The sequence below is a fragment of the Capricornis sumatraensis genome, chromosome 2 (assembly GCF_032405125.1).
Source record: "Capricornis sumatraensis isolate serow.1 chromosome 2, serow.2, whole genome shotgun sequence".
Lineage (NCBI taxonomy): Eukaryota > Metazoa > Chordata > Mammalia > Artiodactyla > Bovidae > Capricornis > Capricornis sumatraensis.
Window position 1 is genome coordinate 154,509,266 of NC_091070.1, and position 20,783 is coordinate 154,530,048.

Below are 20,783 nucleotides of genomic sequence, written 5' to 3' on the forward strand. Positions count from 1 at the left end.
TATTGTCATGTCTATTTAAAGCATTTAGACAGTCCTAGACACATTTTTGTATAATGTTTGTTTCCTCCTTGTACACATAAGAAAAAAATGTCTATGAGTCTAAATATTTTAAAACAACCTAGAATGCAACTTCTGTCTTACAAGCATTTCCTACAAGGTTTTGCAGTAAACTTTCAGGCATTTTTGATGTGAGTTCTTGATCAGATTTATAGTTAAAGCTCTCAATAGTCACTAGTAGTTACTCTTTAAAAATCATTTATTTTAATTTAGTTTATTATATCAGTTTCTGACTTAGGAGAAGTTTTCTGAAAATAATGATCTAGCTAGTTTTTGAGATTTGATGGTTTTAACATTGTTGATAGAACTGAAGGGCAATGAATCAGCCTGAAGTTTAGAAAGTGCACTGAGCATCCCTCATCAGGAGGCTCCTGGTTAAGTCAATCACACCTGTATTCCCTGTGCCCTCACAACAAACAAAAGCCTTATGTAAATAAACCAGGTATTTAATCCCTCTGACATTTTTTGTATTTTCCATTAGACACCAGTTCAATTTCTCTGAGAGGTTATCTGGACTAACAAAATATTTATATAGCTAAATGCTTAGAGTGAATGGTTTTGATTGAAGCTGAATCTCTAGTTTCCAATTTCACAAGCATGAACTCATTTTAAATACTTCCTCACTTCTTGTAATAACCTATAACGGAAAATAATCTGGAAAGGAGTATATATACATACATTAACCCACTCAATTTTCTGTACACCTGAAGTGACACAACATCGTTAATGAAATGTACTTCAATTTGAAAAAACAACCAAAGCAGGGAAAACAATTCCTCACCAAAGTAAGGGCAGTTAGCATCCTGTCTTTGTTTCTGGATACATAAAACAACTAAACCTCTGAACATGCTGATACTGTTAAGGTTCAGAATGTGACTTCCAAGAAAGTCTATAAGTCACATTACCAGAGGCTAGAACCTGGGAGAATTAAGAAACAACCTTGAATAAATAAATAAGAAGTTCTAAATAAAGCCTTTCTTACCATTCTAACAAGTATCAAGGTTAATTTTTCTTTAACACCACTTTAGTGGTCATTAATGTACATGGCCTTGGGTTTTTGTTGAGACTGGCTACATCATAAAGTATTTTTCATGAAGCAATTTAGATCATTAAGAACTATAATTTATACATATAACTCAATAGAATAAGTGGAACACACCTACTACTTCATAAATTTGTGGACATTTATTTCTCAAGTTTACAGTGATGTAACTTCATGTTCTTGTATTGGTTTTATTTATTCTTGGACTAAATCAGCCTGACAAGTTGAAAGCTGTTCAAATGTTACTTAGAGTATGATTTTAACAAAATTATTCCAGATAGTCTATGTGAAATTACAATGGAATCCCAAGAACTTTGTAATTCAGATAAAAATGTTGTTTATCCCTATACCAAAATCACTGCTGAGGAGGTGATTTTTTCCTTAGAAGAATTATGGAAGAGATATAAAATGCAAAACTTATATGTGGCCTCTTTGTGTCACTTTTCCCAAGATCTGTATTACCTGATCAGGTAATTATCATATTATACTAATAAGAATGGAACTAAATACTTTTTAATGGTGATGTCTAGATGTAACCTGAGTTGAAATAAAATTAATTCCATAGGGACCTAATGCATAGCACAGGGGACTATATTCAATATCTTTTAATAACCTATAATGGAAAAAAATCTGAAAAAGAATATATATTTTTTTATATCCATGTGATGCTAAAGCTGAAACTCCAGTACTTTGGCCACCTCATGCGAAGAGCTGACTCATTGGAAAAGACTTTGATGCTGGAAGGGATTGGGGGCAGGAGAAGAAGGGGACCACAGAGGATGAGATGGCTGGATGGCATCACTGACTTGATGGACGTGAGTCTGAGTGAACTCCAGGAGTTGGTGATGGACAGGGAGGCCTGGCGTGCTGCGATTCATTGGGTCGCAAAGAATTGGACATGACTGAGCGACTGAACTGAACTGATCTGATCTGGGGATTCCCAGGTGGCTCAGTGGTAAAGAATCCGCCTGCCAAGCAAGACAGGCAGGTTCAGTCCCTGAGTCGGGAAGATCCCCTGGAGAAAGAAAATGGCAATCCACTCTAGTATTCTTGCCTGGGAAATCCTGACAGAGGAGCCTGACAGGCTACAGTTCACGGGGTTGGAAAAGAGTCGGACAAGACTTAGCAACTAAATAGCAGCAGCAATATCTTTATATGTGAATCACTTTGCTGTGTAACAACTATCACAACACTGTGAATCAACTGTTCAGTTCAAAAAATTAATTAAAGGACTAATAAAATAAAGAGAAAGTCCATCTTCTAATTGTTTCCAAGCTTTACAACAGAGATACCCCTGAATCACAATAATCAGAATGGCCAGCTTGGTTGTTTGGTGATAAAATCTTTGCCTGATGCTTTGTTTTTAAAAATATTTATTTATTCTTTATTTGGCTGAGTCAGGTCTCAGTGGTAGCATACAGATTCTTCACTGCATCACGTGGAATCTTTCTTTGCAGTGTACAGACTCTAGCTGTGGCATCTGGGCTCAGTAGTTGCAGTGCATGGGCTTGGTCACTCTGTGGGATTTTAGTTCCCCAACCAGGGATTGAACCCATGTCCCCTGCATTGCAAGGCAGATTCTCATCCACAGGACCACCAGGGAAGTCCCCTAGTGCTGTGATTTTTATGCAAAATATCCAGACTCTGAAAATGTCATCACTGTGGTATGCCTGATCACATAAATGTTTACTTGCACCTTGATTTGTTCACAAATGCTTAAATATGAAACCTAAATTATAACCTGTGTTCAAAGATTTGTACATAAAAATAATGCAGCTTATGAAGAGCTTTTCACTTTTTCCTGCTTGGATATTTAGAATGATATTCAAATATACCTTCAGAAACACACAGGCCTGGTGCTATGGCTGTTTAAGTACCCTACTTATTTTAGTGACTTTCATATATCTCTCCATCTAAATCAAAGTGCTTATCCTGTACCTTGCTAACTGAAACAACTGAGTTAATTTTAGTGTTTATCTCAATTTTCTATATGAATGAAAGGACTGGAAGATGGGGCGGTAGGAAGTGGCAGTGGACAGAGACTTTTTCTTTGTGCAACTTGCGCTGGAATCACGAGATGTTTCTGACCTGCTGCCCATCTCAGCTCGTCTCCGGAGTTTCTCCAGCGCTCTCCCATCATTCCAAGTTTCTGTACACATATTCGCAAGGGCTCTCTCATCGCACTCACAGTCTCTCCTCATCTCAACAGTTCTTTCCCAAAGGAGTATCAGTTGATTATCAGTGAAATAATTGAGTCATAAACAACTACAGAAAAATCTGTAAAATGATAGTTTAGCTTCAAAGTTACCAGTCACAATTTTTTTATGCATAAGTGGGTTCATGAAGTTATTTTATTAAGCACTTCCCTATGCTTAGAGTGTGTGTGTTTAACTAGGGAAGTCTTTCTAGTTGTACAGAACCATTCTGATTTAAGTAGACCCAATGATTACCATACAAGTATTTACTGAGAGCTGGGCTGGACAGCCATTGTACAGTCTGATCTGGCAAATACACAGAAACTGCACTCCAGATTACACAGCAAGGCACTAACGACCCAAATGAAACTCCAGGGGCACCTTAGGTAGATGCAGTACAGAGAATTAAGGAAGGAAATCATTAGTCACAATTGCAGAAACTAGCCAAATACAGAGTGAAAAAAATGCATGCAGCCTATTTCCTGCAGAGTACAGGGAGCCTTGGTAACAGAATATGCAAAAACACAAGAGAATGCAAAAGAGAAACATGATTTCTACAAATAAATAAGAAAGGGACTGATCTCAATTTTAAATTACAAAAACGATTTTATTTAATTTATTTTCTGTTCCTATGTACTACATAGCCAAATAACATTAAGACATTGTATCATGAATTTACACTATGACAGGTCAACTTTCAAGCATTTTCTTGACAGTCTTGGAGGTTTTGCCAGCACTGACAAAATCTGAACATATACAGTAAGAGGAAACAAGCAGCAAAAGGAAATCTAAGTGACCACATAAGGCATTGAGTTTCAACCCCACAAAAAATATTCATTAAATAGGCAGAATCATATGGGAGAGTGAACAATGTTCAGCAGAAAGCAAATTTATACCATATCCAAAACCATGCATAGGGACTGTTATTTAAGAGGACCAAAAAACTGTTTGTTATATACCCCTTTTTAAGGTCTTCTAATAACAACAACCAAAAAATTCCTTGGTGTGGGAGGAGAGCTTCTCTCCTCCCCGTCTCCCCAAAATGAATTTAAGCATGTTACCTTTATCAGTGAAAGTCTCTGAGAAGATGGAGTAAGAGTGGATAGCTCGTTTGAAAGACTGGTATGAAATTGTATTAGAAGCATGTCATTGAGGCCTAAATCTGAAAAAATCAATGGCAGGTCTGAGACTGTCCAAGTTTCCTTACAATGTGTCTGAATAGACAGGAAAAAAAAGAGAGAAAATCTTACAAACCCTTGAGGCATTCCCCTCACTAATAACTGTGCTATTCTGCTATGGAACCCTACCTACCCTGAGTTATTGAGATCCTACCAAAAATGTGAACTGCTTGAATAGCATTATCACATTCAAGGTTCATAGGAGAAAGCAAACTGAATCAATTTAGTTTCTAAACACAAATTTAAGTTGTCTTGAAGTTTATCTCTTTACTACTAAATACTGCAGTTTCCATAAAGATGGATCACTGTTTAAGTATAATAAATATATCACTACTACTGATCAGGTATTTGCTATGAAATTCCATGGACAGAGGAGCCTGGTGGGCTACAGCCCATGGGGTGGCAAAGAGTCAGACACGGCTGAGTGACTATCACTACATTACATTAGAGAGTAAAACACTACTTAAAAAAATGAACTTTTCTTGGAATTAGGAACATAAACTGCAGCAAAACTCTTGGGGGGAATGGTAACAACAGATGTAAATATTTTTTTCTTCCCTTTCTTGTAACAGAAATCATAAGATAGTATGTTGCAAAAACGTGAACTTTGTTCATCCCCAGTAACTCATGGAATACTTCAGGTTGCTAAGCCCCTCTCTGTAAAGATGGCTTCAGAGGCACCTATAAATGAACAGAATACTCACAGCAGGCTTATTTTCCAAGCCTTTCTGAAAAAGTAGTGCCTGCACATGGGATGCTATGGAAATTGTTAGAACTCATTGCACTAACTACATGGGAAACCTAAGGCAGGGGAAAGGAAGGTGAACAGTCAGAAAATTTACCAGTGTAAATAACAGGTTTCACTCAATCAAGAACATTCATGTTAAAAACCATCGTACTAAAACCAAAACAAAGTGAGTGAAAACTCAACAAGTAACTAGCTTTCTGAGGTGTGGTCTTTTTAGGTGAGTTCCACTAGGATATACTTAGATGCTGTGTTTCAACTGGACCATCCATCAACAACTGATCTATACTTAACCATTAAAACTGACCAAAAAGCATACTCACCAAGGGTGTCCAGTAGCCATAGGACTTGAGTACGTATGATGCTTTTATATTTACATAAGCAGTTTCTCATGAATCTTATAGAAGTTGGAGAAATAGAGCTAGCTGTTCCTTTTTAGCAAGAGCACTTGTAAAAATATGAAAAGGATTAGGTAAATACCCCTTTTAACACTGAGTTGATTCATTAAAGAACTTTAGAAAAGTCAGCAGTTCATTTACCTGAGTTTCCCATTTCACGGCTAAAGAGTAATTAAATGCTTTTACTTAAGAATGTGAACAAAAATATATAATATTTAAAAGGGTCAAGTTGGAAAATTTAGACTCAAGATGAAGTTAGAACATTTTGAATTTTTATAAAATCTAACAAACATCTATGAATTTTCCTTCCTAGTTAAACCATAAACTCAGAAGTATACTGATTTACTGGATGTTATTTAGAACTTAGGTTAGGGTCAACCTGTGAAATCATTAAGGAAGTAAATAAAATTATGTTGATATTTGAGCAAGTTGTCACAAAGACTAATTACTAGTGACTTACTTCAGTTATGAACCCATGGGAGATTATAAGTTAACACCAGATAAAGATTTCAGCATAAATATGATGTTTAACCTGAATAGATCCCTTTTTAAGGGTGATATAGAAAACAACTATAAATTTTATCCAGAAGAATAATGCACCCAGTGTCTTAACAGTAGTTATCAAAGCTCACCTTCCAACAGCGGTATTCTTGCCATGTTCAGTGACAGACAATCTTCCAGGTTTGTTTGTTTGTTTGTTTAAAACAGGTAGTGCTATGTCTCTAAATACAACTCATGGTTCATAATCAAGATCCTAAAAACATACTAGAATTGAATATTTTATCAAAGAAGTAAAACCATGTTGCTATTTTAAACATATTGTTTCAATTCCAAGTCGAAATAAACCAGCTATACAAAATCACCATTCTAACACTTAAACATGGAGCAGAAACAGCAAAGCACTTTGGTCTACATGATTAAATTATTCAATAAATGAAAAGCATCTCTTCCCCAAATCCTTTACCCCATGATGTATCATAATGTTTAAAATACAGTGGAGGTACACGTATCTGCTGAGTAATTTGTAGAGCTGTGTCCCATGTATGACTCAAAGTGTCATTAAGCAAATTTACCAGGATCAAGGAGCAAATTTTAAAATCAGCATTTTGAAACCCAAACCATCTTCCTACTTTTTTTTTTGTTAAGTCACAAAACCATCTTAGATCAGACTAGGGTTCTGAAAACAGTGAATGTGAAGTTGGAGCATGAAACAAAATTCCCATGATAGATAGCACTGCTCCTGGATTGAGGCCACAAATAGTGTTTTCCTGTTATAATAGTCAGTGAAAACTTTTGCCCAAGACCCATACATTTTGGGCTTCCCTGGGGGCTCAGCTGGTAAAGAATCCACCTGCAATGTGGGAGACCTGGGTTTGATCCCTGGGTTGGGAAGATCCCCTGGGAAAGGGAATGGCTACCCACTCCAGTATTCTGGCCTGGAGAATCCCATGGACTGTAGAGTCCATGGGGTCAAAAGACTCAGACAGGACTGAGCTACTTTCACTTTCACACTATGTTGGATTTTTTAGTATAGAGAGAAAATAAAAGCTGTGCTGACCACCAGGCAAAAATTATTTCTAAGTGATATCCATTCAGCTATTTTTTTACACTTAAAAAAATAAAGGAATAGAATTATTTTAGATAAGATAAACTTTTTTAAGCCAAAGAGAACAGATAGTTTCTGTGCTTGCACCACTAGCATTCATAGCAAGGGTAGACTTGAGGGAGATTGACTAATATATATATATGTATACATTGATTAGTTTGTGTAACAGGCAGAATTTGAATAAAGATCACCACTGCCACACTGCCCAGAGGAACCAGTGTGCCTGACTGGAGTGCACCAGCTCTTTAGCAGGGTGCTTTAGTAGCACTTTTTTTTTTTCCATCAGATGTATGCACATATCAAGATATCAAAGATGATTAAATTACTAAAAAGCAGGCTTCTGATTCTGATTTTTAAATTTAATTAGCTATTTAATTAAAATAAATTAGCTTTTCTAAGGTTGTTCACCAGAACTACATAACAACATTGATATTAAAGGGGAGGAGCTTCTGCATTTCCTTTTTCACTGAAGGAAAATATTTTCAACATTTTAAAAATGTTGGTAAAAATGTAAATCAGTTAAATTATAAATGACCAATCCAAGCAAGCTGACCATGGAAGATTATCATCCTTACTCACTTATAAAATCCTTGCCTAATGATAAATAACTGTCAGGTATGTGAAAGAATAAAATTTAGGGTTCTGCTGGAGGCAAGGGAAAATTTTGAAAATAATCGTCCATGACAATGCACTTATGTGAGCTTATACGCCAGAGAAGAGTTTTCTGTACAATGAAATACTTGACCAATGCAGAAGGCAGCTAGTATTAAAATAACTAGCAGAGATTCCTTGGTACACATACAATGAAAACAAAAAGACCCTGTAGATATGTAAACAAGCTAAAAACTGACCTTGGCAAAGTATCTTCATCGATTTAAAAAATACCAAAAGCATGCAACTTAAAATTCCCTTCCTTCCACAAGAATTTACCCCCAAACCAAAGCAAACAAGCAAGCAAGCAAACAAACAAACAAAAAAACCAAACAAAAACAGTTGGAACCATCTGTCTCTGTCAGTAGAAAACAATAATAGATACATTAGGTTCCAGGACAAATAAACCTTTAAAATACTAATATTGAAAAAATACAATTAAATTTTTATTAAAAAATACATACTCCTTACTCATTCTTTGTGTACATTTTTTGTGCGAAAAAGAAGAAAAATAATAATAAAGTAGGAAAGGCATTAGACTACCTAATTATTTATACTGTATTTGGTAGAAGCATGTTTCAGTCAAACTTTGAACAAAAATAAGTTATTCTGTTTTCATTTGCTCCCGGACATCAGAAGGCAGGGTTTCAAACAGAGCGTCTTCTACAACTAAACCAGCTCGCTTCAAAGCCCGACAGTCACCCAGTTCAGGAGGGAGGATTTCAAAGTGATTGCCTTTAACATCTAAATAGGAAAGAAATAACAAATTTCCAATTTTGGGGGAAAGTACTGATAGGCTGTTTTTCCCAATCTTCAGGGTTTTCAGTTTCTTACAGAAGTAGAGTTCATCTGGAAGGCTCTCCACTTTGTTACAAGTGATGGAAAAATACTGTAAACTTTGTAGAACTCCGATCTCAGGTGGGATAAATCGAATGTCATTGTAGGACAAGTCCAAGTAACGGATTTTGTTGCATAGGAAGAGGTGGGAAGGCAGCACCTCGATTTTATTGTGACTGAAGGACAGACGCTCCAGGCTGGTGAGCTTCTTGATGTGCTCTGGGATGTAGGTGATGCTGTTATGCCACAGTTTTAGCACTGTCAGCTTCCTCAAGTGCTGGAAGCTAACGATCTCTTCTATGGATTTCAGATTATTTTCCTTGAGGTCCAGTTCCTGGAGGCTGAGCAGGCTGAATACGGCGTGGGGGATGCGCTCCAGGTCACAGTGGACCAGCTCCAGCTCCGTCAGATTGGTCATCTTCTTCAGGTTGTTGAGCATCACCAGCTTGGTGCCATCGTTGTGTATGCACATCTTCTGGAGATGGCTGGAAACATCAACCACTGCCTGTGGGATTTTGGAAACGTTGCTTTTGATCGAGAGAATTTTAAGGCTTTTGAGATCCCGCAGAGACTCAAGGGTGACATTTCTGGAAATATCGTGACTCAGAGAGCCAACCAGGTAGAGCTCCTCCAGGTTCCGGAGGCCATACATCCAAGGGGGCAGCTCCCTCATGTCATCAAACTTGACGCTCAAGACCTTGAGATTCTCCTTCAGGAAAGACAATGCCGCGCTGTGGATTTTGACTGAGCACTGGTGTAGAGAGAGCTCCTGGAGATTGTCTAGCTGCGCGATGGTGGCTGGTATCATGACGTTCTTAATGATTTCAAGTTTTAGGGACTGCAACTCTGTGATTTCAAAAACAGTGTCTGGAAGGCCAGAGAGCATGATGAGAGGCAGTTCCAAGCGGTTATGGGCATTTGTCTGCAGCTTCTGCCTCAGTTTATCTGGAGTCCACTCATTATTTAAGTTCAGCTGCTTTAATTTGTTTTCACTCACTTCGGATAGGAACACCGCGAATCTCTTCGAATACAGAGGGTCATACTGATCTATCATATGAAGCATAAAAGCAAAGTCATTTTTCACGTCCGGAATATCATCAATTCCAGTCTCCTGCCGGACATACTCAAAGGAGTACTCCTTCAGAGAGCGGTAGAACAGCCAGTACAGCGTATAAAGGCACGTCAGGCCGTAGATACTCACAAAGCACAGGTAGCAAAAGGAGAGCTTTGAAAACAAGTGCGCCATGGTGTGATTGCAAGAAAAGTTCTTATACCCAGTCATGTCCTGAATGTCGACATCACAGTCCACCGTGAACTGGACTTTGGAAACCAGGGCACTGTTATATGCAATGATGATGAGGAATTTTATAACTTTAAGCACAGTCTGACGAACATACATGGCATAGAGTATATCACCTTCTTCTACGTGCAGCCGGAACTTCTTTACCTTCTCAAACAAAGCTTTTGCCTGCTCACCCTCCTTCTTATCCAGAGCCCCTGCAGTGGATTTGTCAACCACAAACTTCTCAGGAATTGACTTTAAAGATTGAGAGTTGACCAGACTGCCTTCTGGACCAGACTGGGTGGTGTTGGACCTGCTCATGTTGTTCTTCCTGCTGTCCTTCTCTTCTGAGTCCTCCCCAGAAACTTCAGATAAGGCTCGTGTGGTCCAGGGAGAGTCAAAGCACTTGCCCAGGATTGAGATGAAATGCTCTATTTTGGAGCTGGAGCCAGGGAACTTGAACCAAAAGTTGCTGCAGAGCATGAAGACCAGGGTATGAATGAGGACCAGGTATGGGAAATACTTGGCGTACCAGTGGAGGGCTCGCTCATAGCACATCTGGTTAATAAAGCTGTACTGCTGAAGGTCCAAATCTGTCTTCAGCCCTTTCATTTCCACAGTGACCGGGTTAGAAGGAGATGGTTTTGGTGGAGGCAGTGGGGTGGTACTGGCCACTGCTTGAGAGACGTTTGAAATGGAAGAGTGGTTCTGAGAAGGCTGTACTCTCTTCGGAAGGCAGATTATCTTGTCTTGCATAACCTGAAACACAGAAATAATATTTTCAAATTATATTACTCAAAGAGCTTTCATAATGTCATTAGTGAGAGGGAAAGCAGCAATAACATCCAATAAATGTCCATTTCCTTTGCCTGGAGAATACAATGTTCAATTCCAGCACCGAGATTTTTATTCTTAGCCCACAGGTTGGGAAAATGAAATGCATATCTTTGTTTGCCACATCTAACTCATGTCACAAAATGGAGCAGTTTTCTCAGGACATGGAACAGTTCATGACAAATATTTGAAGAACATTTCACGTATTTTACAAAAGTTTGCATTTCTTCTTTCACCGAAGCCTTGGGGAACCAGTCATTGGTCTGGGAAGTACATCCTCTTATCAGATTCAGTCTTGAACTGGATGGCTCCCAACATTATATTAGTTTCTGTATGAGAAATAAAAGGATTAAAAGGAGGAAATATGGGAGAAATTTCTGTCTTTATCATTTCCTCTTTTCTTTCTACCCATAACCTAGTCATGCATAGATGAATATGACTAGTTTTAATAAAATGGGAATTTACTATGCTTTTATAAAAGCTATTTATTCAGAGAGAGATGAAAGACTATAGAAATGTTTGATAGTAAAATAGTTATGTCTAAACTTGCTGCTTTTCACACAAAATATCACATCAACTTCTATTCCCCTACTAATGCTTCAGTTTGTTGAAAATCATATTAAGCCCTAATAAGTCCAGCAGTCTCATAAGATTGCAATTTCAGTAAGAAAGAACACTTTCTTCCCAAAGATGAGATAGGATGAGGCAAACTACACTTTGAATCAACCCGGAGGAATCATCTTCAGGAAGAACACGTTAAGTATACACTGAGTCTATTACGAAGTGCACTGTTACGGCATGAGGAATATGACCACACGCTGTTGACGTGGGAGATACAGCCCCCTAGAGGGAAGCGTTTACAAGGTTTGACAATGCAGTGGCGCGTCCAGCCCTTAGTTGAGTATCTGATATATAGGAGACCGCCAGTATATATTTGCTGAGAAAGTGGATGAATCTAGAACTGACACCGACGCTAGTCCTTCCCATTCATAGTTCTGGGCGTGGATCTCTCCTAGGGATAAAGTTAATAAGAACAGTGATTACAGTGATGACAGCAACAAACTTTCTGTTGTGTTTAATATGCAATTCTATTCCAAAAATGTCAAAGATATTACTTATTTTGTCACCTTAACCTGATGAGGCAGATTACTCTTTTTACCCTAGTTTCACAGATGAGACGAAAGCACAGAAAGGTTAGGCAACTTGCTTAATGTCATCCAGGTCCATCAGCCACCTGGACCCAGAACCCCCATTCTTATTTTATTTTACTGAGTTTCTGGGATTAAACCAAAAAGATCTCAATTTTACTTCATCCTAAGTAACAAATTACCTTTTATAAGTTATACATGTTTTAGGGGAAAAGCTTATCTCTTCCCATATCCTATGTGGATAACAATGAAAGAATGAGGTTAGGGGGAAGAGAGGAAGTTTTGTTTATAAAGATATATAAATGCTCTGTAGACTAGAAGATATACCAGGGGCTACCATTTACTATGGAAATCAGAAGAAGGCAGGGAAGAAAAATGTGACTGCATTCAGAGGGTTCCATGACTACAGTGGTGTAAGAATGTTTGAGAATGTCTTCAAACAAACATTTTAATCACTTACCTGTATCAGAGAAAAAAAGTGTTAAACACATCCATATTTGTTGGCTTATATATGTCTATGGGCTTCTCTGGTGGCTTGGCTGGTAAAGAATCTGCCTGCAGTGAGGGAGAGCTGGGTTCGATCCATGGGTTGGGAAGATCCCCTGGAGAAGGGAAAGGCTACCCACTCCAGTATTCTGGCCTGGAGAATTCCATGGACTGTATAGTTCATGGGGTTACAAAGAATTGGACACAACTGAGTGGCTTTCACTCACTCACATATGTCTATTTATAATTATAACCATAAAGTATTGCCAATCCATCAGCCAAATATTAGAAAGCTTATTTTTCCTTTAGGTTTAAAATAAAGTTTTCATTTTAATCTCATATTTCAATAGGGTATCCTTTATATTTCTTGGGGTCAAGCACTCTACAATGGAAACCCCTGGAACAGAAAATAGTAGGAGAAAGCCTAGATGGATGTTAGAGTCTACCCTGCAGAAATATCAGACAGAAAAAGAAATTCAGTGGCTGGGGTCATGTTCTAGCTGTTTTCCAAATTGTACTCTCATTTAATGCTCCAATTATCTATGAAGCTTCAATTATCTGGAGAAGGAAATGGTAACCCACTCCAGTATTCTTGCCTGGAAAATCCCATGGACAGAGGAGCCTGGTGGGCTACAGTTGATGAAGTTGCAAAAAATCGGACACAACTGAGCCACTGAACACATCTGTGAAGCAGGCAGAAGGTGGAGGCTAGACACCAGTATGAACAGAAATGTTTCCCCAGCACCTGCTCCAAGAGTGACACCTTTGAGCTGGCATGTTAATGCTGTTCTGTGCTCAGTCATGTCTGATTTATTGCAACCCCATGGACTATAGCCCACCAGCCTCCTCTGTGTATGGAATTTTCCTGGTAAGTATACTGGAGTGGGTTGCCATTTCTTTCACCAAGTATGTTAATATGACATTGTTAATGATGTAATGAAAACAGAGATGCATTGGTGTAAAGCAAGATCAGCCAGAAGGTAAAAAGGCAGGTAGGTACCTTCTGGAGGTTCTAGGTCCCTACCAAGTACCCAGATGGTCCCAGTACTGCCTCCTGCCCTGCCCTTCTCCAGACTGGCTTCTCACGGGGGCAGATGATTAACCTCTGAGCCTGGCTGCTGCAGAGGGTTTTAGGTTATGTCGGGCACCAGGGTGTCCAGCTGAGGGGCAAGTGTGGCCTGAACTCCTGCTTGCGTCTCCCTGGCTCAGTTGTGTGCCCTCCTGTGATACCTCTTTATATTCAGGACAAACACACTTGACTGATTAGCATGTGCCATGCTACAGAAGTCGGTCATTTTCTCCCCATTCTACAGAAGAACCCAACTAAGCTTCAGCGAACTTCAACAGCCCGCCAACCTTCACACAGCTATGAAAACAGCACCACTTCAGACAGTCTCCTCATTTCTCCAAACTTCTGCTACGATGGCTTTAAGAGAACAGCCCAACGTAGGAAGGTAATATATAGATAAACTCTGGAAGTTCCTCTCAGCTTTCCGAGGTCGTATTTCTTTCAATCTTTCAAGATGTCATTTTTAAATGTGCTTATTTAAATCCCAGGAAGGTAAAGACAGTGATATCCTTTCCAGAAGCTGTTAACTAGTCAGAAATGAGCAGAGAGTAGAAAAAGATGCTGGAATTTAGTCACCAAGAAAAATAGCTGCTCATACTGCCAAGAGGACACATCACAAGAAGACTCCAGCAGGGATACAGCTCAGAGTTGAATTCCCAAAGATGTGATAGCAGGTTGTCTATCTGGCACTATGAGAAGGAAGAGGGCAGGCTGCAGAGCCCAAGAGAAAAGACTGGGGATTTAAACAGTGAAATAGCCATGGGAGAGAGGAAGGAAGTTACTTTCTATGATTAGTGTAAACACTCCAACACTGAGAAGAACTGAGAGAAGCATCAATGTTTTCAAAGGTACAGTAAAAGAAAGAGAGAGAAGACAGAAAGGCTTCCTTTAAAAAAGAAAAGGGTAAAGGGTGTTTTGTGGGATATTTGTAAATAGCAGCTTGTAAGAACTTAAAAGATTTTGTTTCAACTTTTCTGCTGTTTTGAGAAGCTTGCCTAATTAAACCTAAACCTCACTTCTCTTTACCTAATCCAGAAATTTAAAGATTAGAGTACAAAATAAGCCTTAAAGGAATTTTTTTTAAGGAACAATGATAGGGTTTCAGGCTGCAGTGCAGGACTACGGAAGAATGCTTAAGGTAAGAGCAGGAAGAAAGCCCCACCACCATATCCTGTTCTGCAGAACATCAAGGCTCAGACCATCACCACCAGCTTGTACCACACATGCGTCACACAGATGAGAAATCCAATGCTTTTCTTCTAAGGACAACTCTCAGACTGCCTCTGGAGGAAAAAAGCGTCGAGACTAGAGCTACACCTACACAGTGTGTCTATGTAGGCGAAGGGTGAGAAAGAGGGGAAAGAAATGGGGTCAAGGGGAAGAGAAAAAAATTTAAAAAGCAAGATGAACAGGAGAATCTCATCCAAGAAATATGAAGGTAAGAAAGTTACCACCCTAAGAACAGATTTGAGAATAGTCATGTATGGATGTGAGAGTTGGACTGTGAAGAAAGCTGAGCACCAAAGAATTGATGCTTTTGAACTGTGGTGTTGGAGAAGACTCTTTGAGAGTCCCTTGGACTGCAAGGAGCTCCAACCAGTCCATTCTGAAGGAGATCAGCCCTGGGTGTTCTTTGGAAGGAACGATGCTAAAGCTGAAACTCCAGTACTTTGGCCACCTCATGTGAAGAGTTGACTCATTGGAAAAGACTCTGATGCTGGAAGGGATTGGGGGCAGCAGGCAAAGGGGATGACAAAGGATGAGATGGCTGGATGGCATCACTGACTCGATGGACGTGAGTTTGAGTGAACTCCAGGAATTGGTGATGGACAGGGAGGTCTGGCGTGCTGCAATTCATGGGGTCGCAAAGAGTCAGACACAACTGAGCGACTGAACTGAACTGAATAATAATAATTATTGTTTGGCTGTGCAGCACAGTATCTTAGTTCCCCATTTGCTCTGCAGTGGGAAGCCCTGAGTCTTAATGACTGGACCACCAGGGAAATTCTCAGAATAATTCTTGAATGAAATCATCTAAGTTAAAGCAAATACCTAAGTTAGTTTCAGAATAAGGAAAAGCTCTACACAGAAGGGCATGAGTCACTGAGGGCAAAAGTGAGATGAAATCAGCAACAAAGATGGCTAAACCACCCATGCTATAGTGGGATGAACAGGGTTGGAGGGAGGGGGAGGTGAATCAGCAGAGGAGAGGTAGAATCGAAGGAAACAGGTCAAGCAATGTGATAGGAGGCTGCAGTGTATACTCATTATTTCCATTTGGAGATGTAAATACCTTTCACTCTTCCCTAAACCTTTGGTAAAATCTGTTAAACACACACACACACACACACACTTCTGCATTATGAATGAACTGTAGAAATCACAGGCAAAAGGACTAAATAATTTTATGCTTAGATCAAAATTGAACAGATAAGGAGATTTTGCCTGGGATGCTAAAAATTTATAATCTAAATTGTTTCCATGGAAGCAGGAACTGGGACCATGAGAACCTAATTCTTCCAGGAGTCTGTTAGAATGCAGAGAGCTCATGGACTGGAATTTGATACAATAGCCTCTATATCCTATGGAGCAGCTGACATCCAGGTAACAAAGTATATAAAATGTTCTTCAAGACTTTACAACTAAAGCTCCTAGAAGAATAAAAAATATACGTGTAAAATCATTCCATGGCTGTCCTAATACCTGGATAATATTTCTGGAAAAGAAACACAAAGGTTGCAGTGATTGGAGAAATGGGCTCACTAAGAGCCAAATTCATGAATTCCCAGTTGCAAATTATTTTCAGATAACACAACAGCTGTTTTCGGAAAAAAATTGTAGGGTCAATGAAATAAACTGCATTTCCTGATTTTGCTTTCTACACAGTGTGTTTTTAAGAGAAACAAGGTAAAATTCGAACTTCCTTAAAAAATGAAGCAACCTATCTAAACTATGTCCTGGAATGCTGCTCTGAGCTAGAAAAAGAAATCAAATATTTAAAATCATAATTGCCAAATTTATACCAGCAAAGAGATACATTTTTACGTGGAATATGTACACACTCGATCACATATTGAAATATCTTGCACGGTCAATGTAAATTAGGACCTTTTAATAGTAACTTTCACAATTTTAAATTATTAATGTTCACCTACATCTTTGATTGTATTTTTGATGATGGTTATTTGATTCTCAGTCCCTTTGTTAGAATCATAACATCCATCATTACAATGTAAAAAGGTAAGATCTACTTAATTGAGGCAGTTTCCAGAAAAGCAGTGTAGTGAGAAGCAGCAGGGACCAGTGGTAATCTACTGAAGCAGTTCAACATGTGCTTGAATGAGACACCGAAGGGCTGAGATTCAAACCCAATCAAACAAAACCACTCAGCTTCAGAGAAACTGCTTGATAAAACAAAGACAGGGAAACATAAATAAGGGCCAGCTTATCTTCTACATGCAGGAGACATAAATGACATTGATGGGGGAGGTGTGGGACGTGTAGAACACAAGTGCTAACTAGTTTTGAGTGTGCCTCAGGAAAAGTCACTCCTAGTGAAGGGCCTGCTGTACGTCAGACATCATGTCAGAGATACCAAGAGCAATGCACCCTTCAAGGTCCCAAACAGGAGATAGGTGACTAAATCAGTAATGAGTGTTGTAAGTGCTCAAATTCATGCTTGTCTTTCACAATGAACTTTATAATCAACTTTATAGTCTAGATGCAAAAAAAAAAAAAAAAAAAAACAACCACCTTGGTGGTATTTTCATTGGGATTATATTACATTTATAAACTAAGAAGCACTGACATCTTTATGGTGTTGATTCTTCCCCTCCATGTGTGTGTTTCCACTTGGCTTAAGCTAATTTTGTATCTCCCAGGAGTGTTTCATATCTTTCCTCAAATAGATTTTGGGCATTTATTAAGTTATGCCTAAACATTTTATTTTTTGCTATTATAAATCTTTTTTTAAAAAGATGCATATTTAGCATAGAGGGGAGCGTACTCCCTTCACTTTCCCACTCCCCTGCCATTCCTTAGGAAGCCCTGATAAGTTTGGTGGGTACTCTGTATCTGTGTGTTGACAGACAAGACCTCTCAGGTGGAGCTAGTGGTAAAGACCCTCCCATCGCAGGAGACGTTAAGAGACATGGGTTCGAAGCCTCGGTCAAGAAGATCTCCTGGAGAAGGAAATGGAAACCAACCAACTCTAGTATTCTTGCCTGGAGAATCCTATGGCCAGAGGAGCCCGGCAAGCTATATAGTTCATGGGGTCACAGAGTCAGACATGAGTGAAGCGACTTTGCACACACGACATATAAACACGTGGCATCTTCCTACATGCCTTGTTCTTGCCCCTTACATTTTTCACTTTCATGGGATGTCTTACAGACCCTAGCACACCCACATGTGGAGATCTACTTCATTCTAAGGGCTACATTACTACAGGATGTGGGTGTGCTATAACTTATTAAACATATTCCAATGGTGATTGCATTCAGGCAAGTTTTAATTTAAAAACAGTGCCAGCCTCAGAAACTACATGCTGCCTGATTCTACATGACATTCTGTAACCAGGCCAGAGAACAGATCAGTGGTTGCCAGAGGTTCACTGCAAAGGTTCAGCACCCGGGAATTCCTTGGGGTGCTGAGATTCTTTTGTATCCTGTGTGGTGTTATAAGAATTTATGCATGTTCTAAAATTTAAAAATATACTTTGCTTTGATAAAGAGTGCATTTTTGAAAATGGAAGGTCTAAATACTATCTAATATTAATAGAGCTTCATCAGCTTTTTCCTGTTTTTTAATATCCTCCTTTAATCTCTATTTAGAAACTTTGTGATTTTGGTATTTTTTTAGGTATCTGTTTTATGGACTTTAAAAAAAGTCTAAACGAATCACCTCTTTCTTCTTACAAATGAATTTAATCTATTACATTTTTGTAGCTCACCTCACTCATATTTGGATATTTAGTGATATTTGGATTTACGCCCATATTTTTATTTTTGTGTATACCATTTCTTCCTCCTTCCTGCTTTCTGTTGCCCTGATAACATTCTCCACATCTCCTATTTTCCATCCTGCCTCAGCTGGTTGGGAATGTGTAGACTAAATTTCTGTAGTGAAGGTTACATATAATCTCTTAGAATGTATACACTTAAAGCTTTTCAGAATCCTTACCTCCTCTTCCAAGCATGTTTTAACTATCCATTGAACTATCCTGTTTTGTTTTTCCCAGAATCCGTTTTAGCTCTCCTTTGAAACACATACTATAAAAAAATAATCTATATTCATTGTGATTATCTACATATTTATTAAATCCTGTGCTCGCCCACTGTCTCAGATCCTTTATCTTCCCCCGAGTTCCTTTGCCTATGGGTTGAAGCGTATCCCTTAATAGTTCTTTTAATAAGGGCCTGTGGATAGAAAATTCATATGCCTCATACATCTGAACATGTCTATATTGCTTTCACTCTTGAGTAATAATTTAGTAAATTATAAAATTCTGCATTGACAGTAATTTCCTTTCAGCACTTAAACATATTATTCCATTGTATTCTGGCCTCTTTTGCTGATGAGAAGCCTGCTGTCAGCTTGAGTTTGTTCTCTGAGGAGCAATCTCTCTTTCTCTAGGGTAGCTTTGAAGATTTTATCTTTAATAAAAGATCTTTTACATTTTCACCTTAATTTTAAATGTATGTAGATGAACACTGCTCAATATTTGTAGCTAAGGACTTGACTTTCTTCAATTTTGGAAAACTTCAGGAAAATCTCTTTAAACAATTGCTTCAAAAATTGCTTCATCATTTCTTCTATTTTTTTCCTGCAGTCCCTATCAGATATATGTTAGAGTCTCTCAACTGATTTTCCACAGGTGTGTCTGCACTTTTTAATTCACATCTCTCTCTGTGCTGGGCTCTGGGTAACTCGGAATTCTAATTCATTACTTCTTCTTGCAACTGAGTACAGCGTTATTCTTCTGCCTGTTGATATTTTAAATTTCAGCAGTTTTGTATTTCTATGGTTTCTAAATTTTTTATATTCATTTGATCTATGACATATCGACCTACTTTTTTATGTTTTATCTCCTTGACCACTCTAAATCTATTTTTTCTGCTTTTTATTTTTTTACACTTTAGTAAATATATTTATTTTAACTTTATTATTGTTGCAAAGCTTAGTTTCCTCTAGAGTGGAGTGAATCAATATTCCAACTGTCAATTTTGCTGAGAGACTTTCTTAGCGTAGCTGTCTTCATGCGTTCTGGGCGGTAGGCTCATTCCGAGGAGACTTTTTCTCGCGCGAGCTCTGCGGTGGTTTCCTGCACCCAGCCTCCCAGTCCACCATCAGGACCTATCGTGATGTTTTGCTGCTCCGCTGTGATGTCAGGCTCTCACAGTTCCAGGCGGGCTGACTCAGTTCCTGGTTGGGAGGCACCCCAGATGCATGGTTTCCTCTGAAGCACCAGCTCTAGCAGTCAGTTAATCGCCATTCTTTTTAGCTTCCTCTTGGAAATGAGGGCCTTTGGCTACGGTGACCGGACTCCAGGCTCTTATCTTGCTTGGTGCATTTTTAGTTCCTTTACTGGCAGGAGCTGAACTCCTGGCCGCTACTGCCTACATTTGGATGAGAGCCCGGCTATTGCCTCAGCCCCACTCAGTATTCCATTTGTGCTCCACAGAACCGTTTATCTTGCTTTTAAGTCCATGTATGTGTTTTTAATATCTCTCTTTATCATGGCTTTATCGTGGCTATGCACATTGAACAGAGAGTGTTTTCAAGAATAACTCTTGCTTTACTATCTTTTCAGGAGAGGGAGGCAGTGTGTTGAAATTAAAAAAAAAAAAAATTAGTCTCATGACTATTATGAGCTTCCCCAATGGCTTAGTGGGTAAAGAATCCACCTGCAATGCAGGAAACAGCAGAGATGGGTTTAATTCCTGGGTCAGGAAGATTCCCCGGAGAAGGCAATGGCAACCCACGCCAGTATTCTTGCCTGGGAAATCCCATAGACAGAGGAGGTGTAGGGGTCACAGTCCAAAGGGTTGCAAAGAGTTGGAAATGACTGATGAGCAAGCTACCATTATGAATAAACAATATTGCTTGGGTAGTACCAAACAAGGTAAACTTACAACGTCAAATGCTTCTCCCACCAAGAAAAGTCTGGATTTCTTTATATACATCTCCCGTTAACAGCATATGAGAGGTCTCATTTTCCTACAACTTTGACAATTAAGTCCAGTACTCTTTTTCT

At 38.9% G+C, this 20,783-nt stretch overlaps 1 protein-coding gene across 1 annotated transcript in view; it reads right to left on the bottom strand.

Moving 5' to 3' along the window:
* Positions 1-8,476: 8,476 nt before the first annotated feature.
* LRRC8C (leucine rich repeat containing 8 VRAC subunit C) overlaps positions 8,477-20,783 on the bottom strand; it is a 32,171-nt gene continuing 19,864 nt past the window's right edge. The window contains exon 2 of the mRNA XM_068964901.1: positions 8,477-10,750. Within this exon, the coding sequence (XP_068821002.1) occupies positions 8,477-10,750 (2,274 nt within the window). The remainder of the gene's footprint in view (positions 10,751-20,783) is intronic.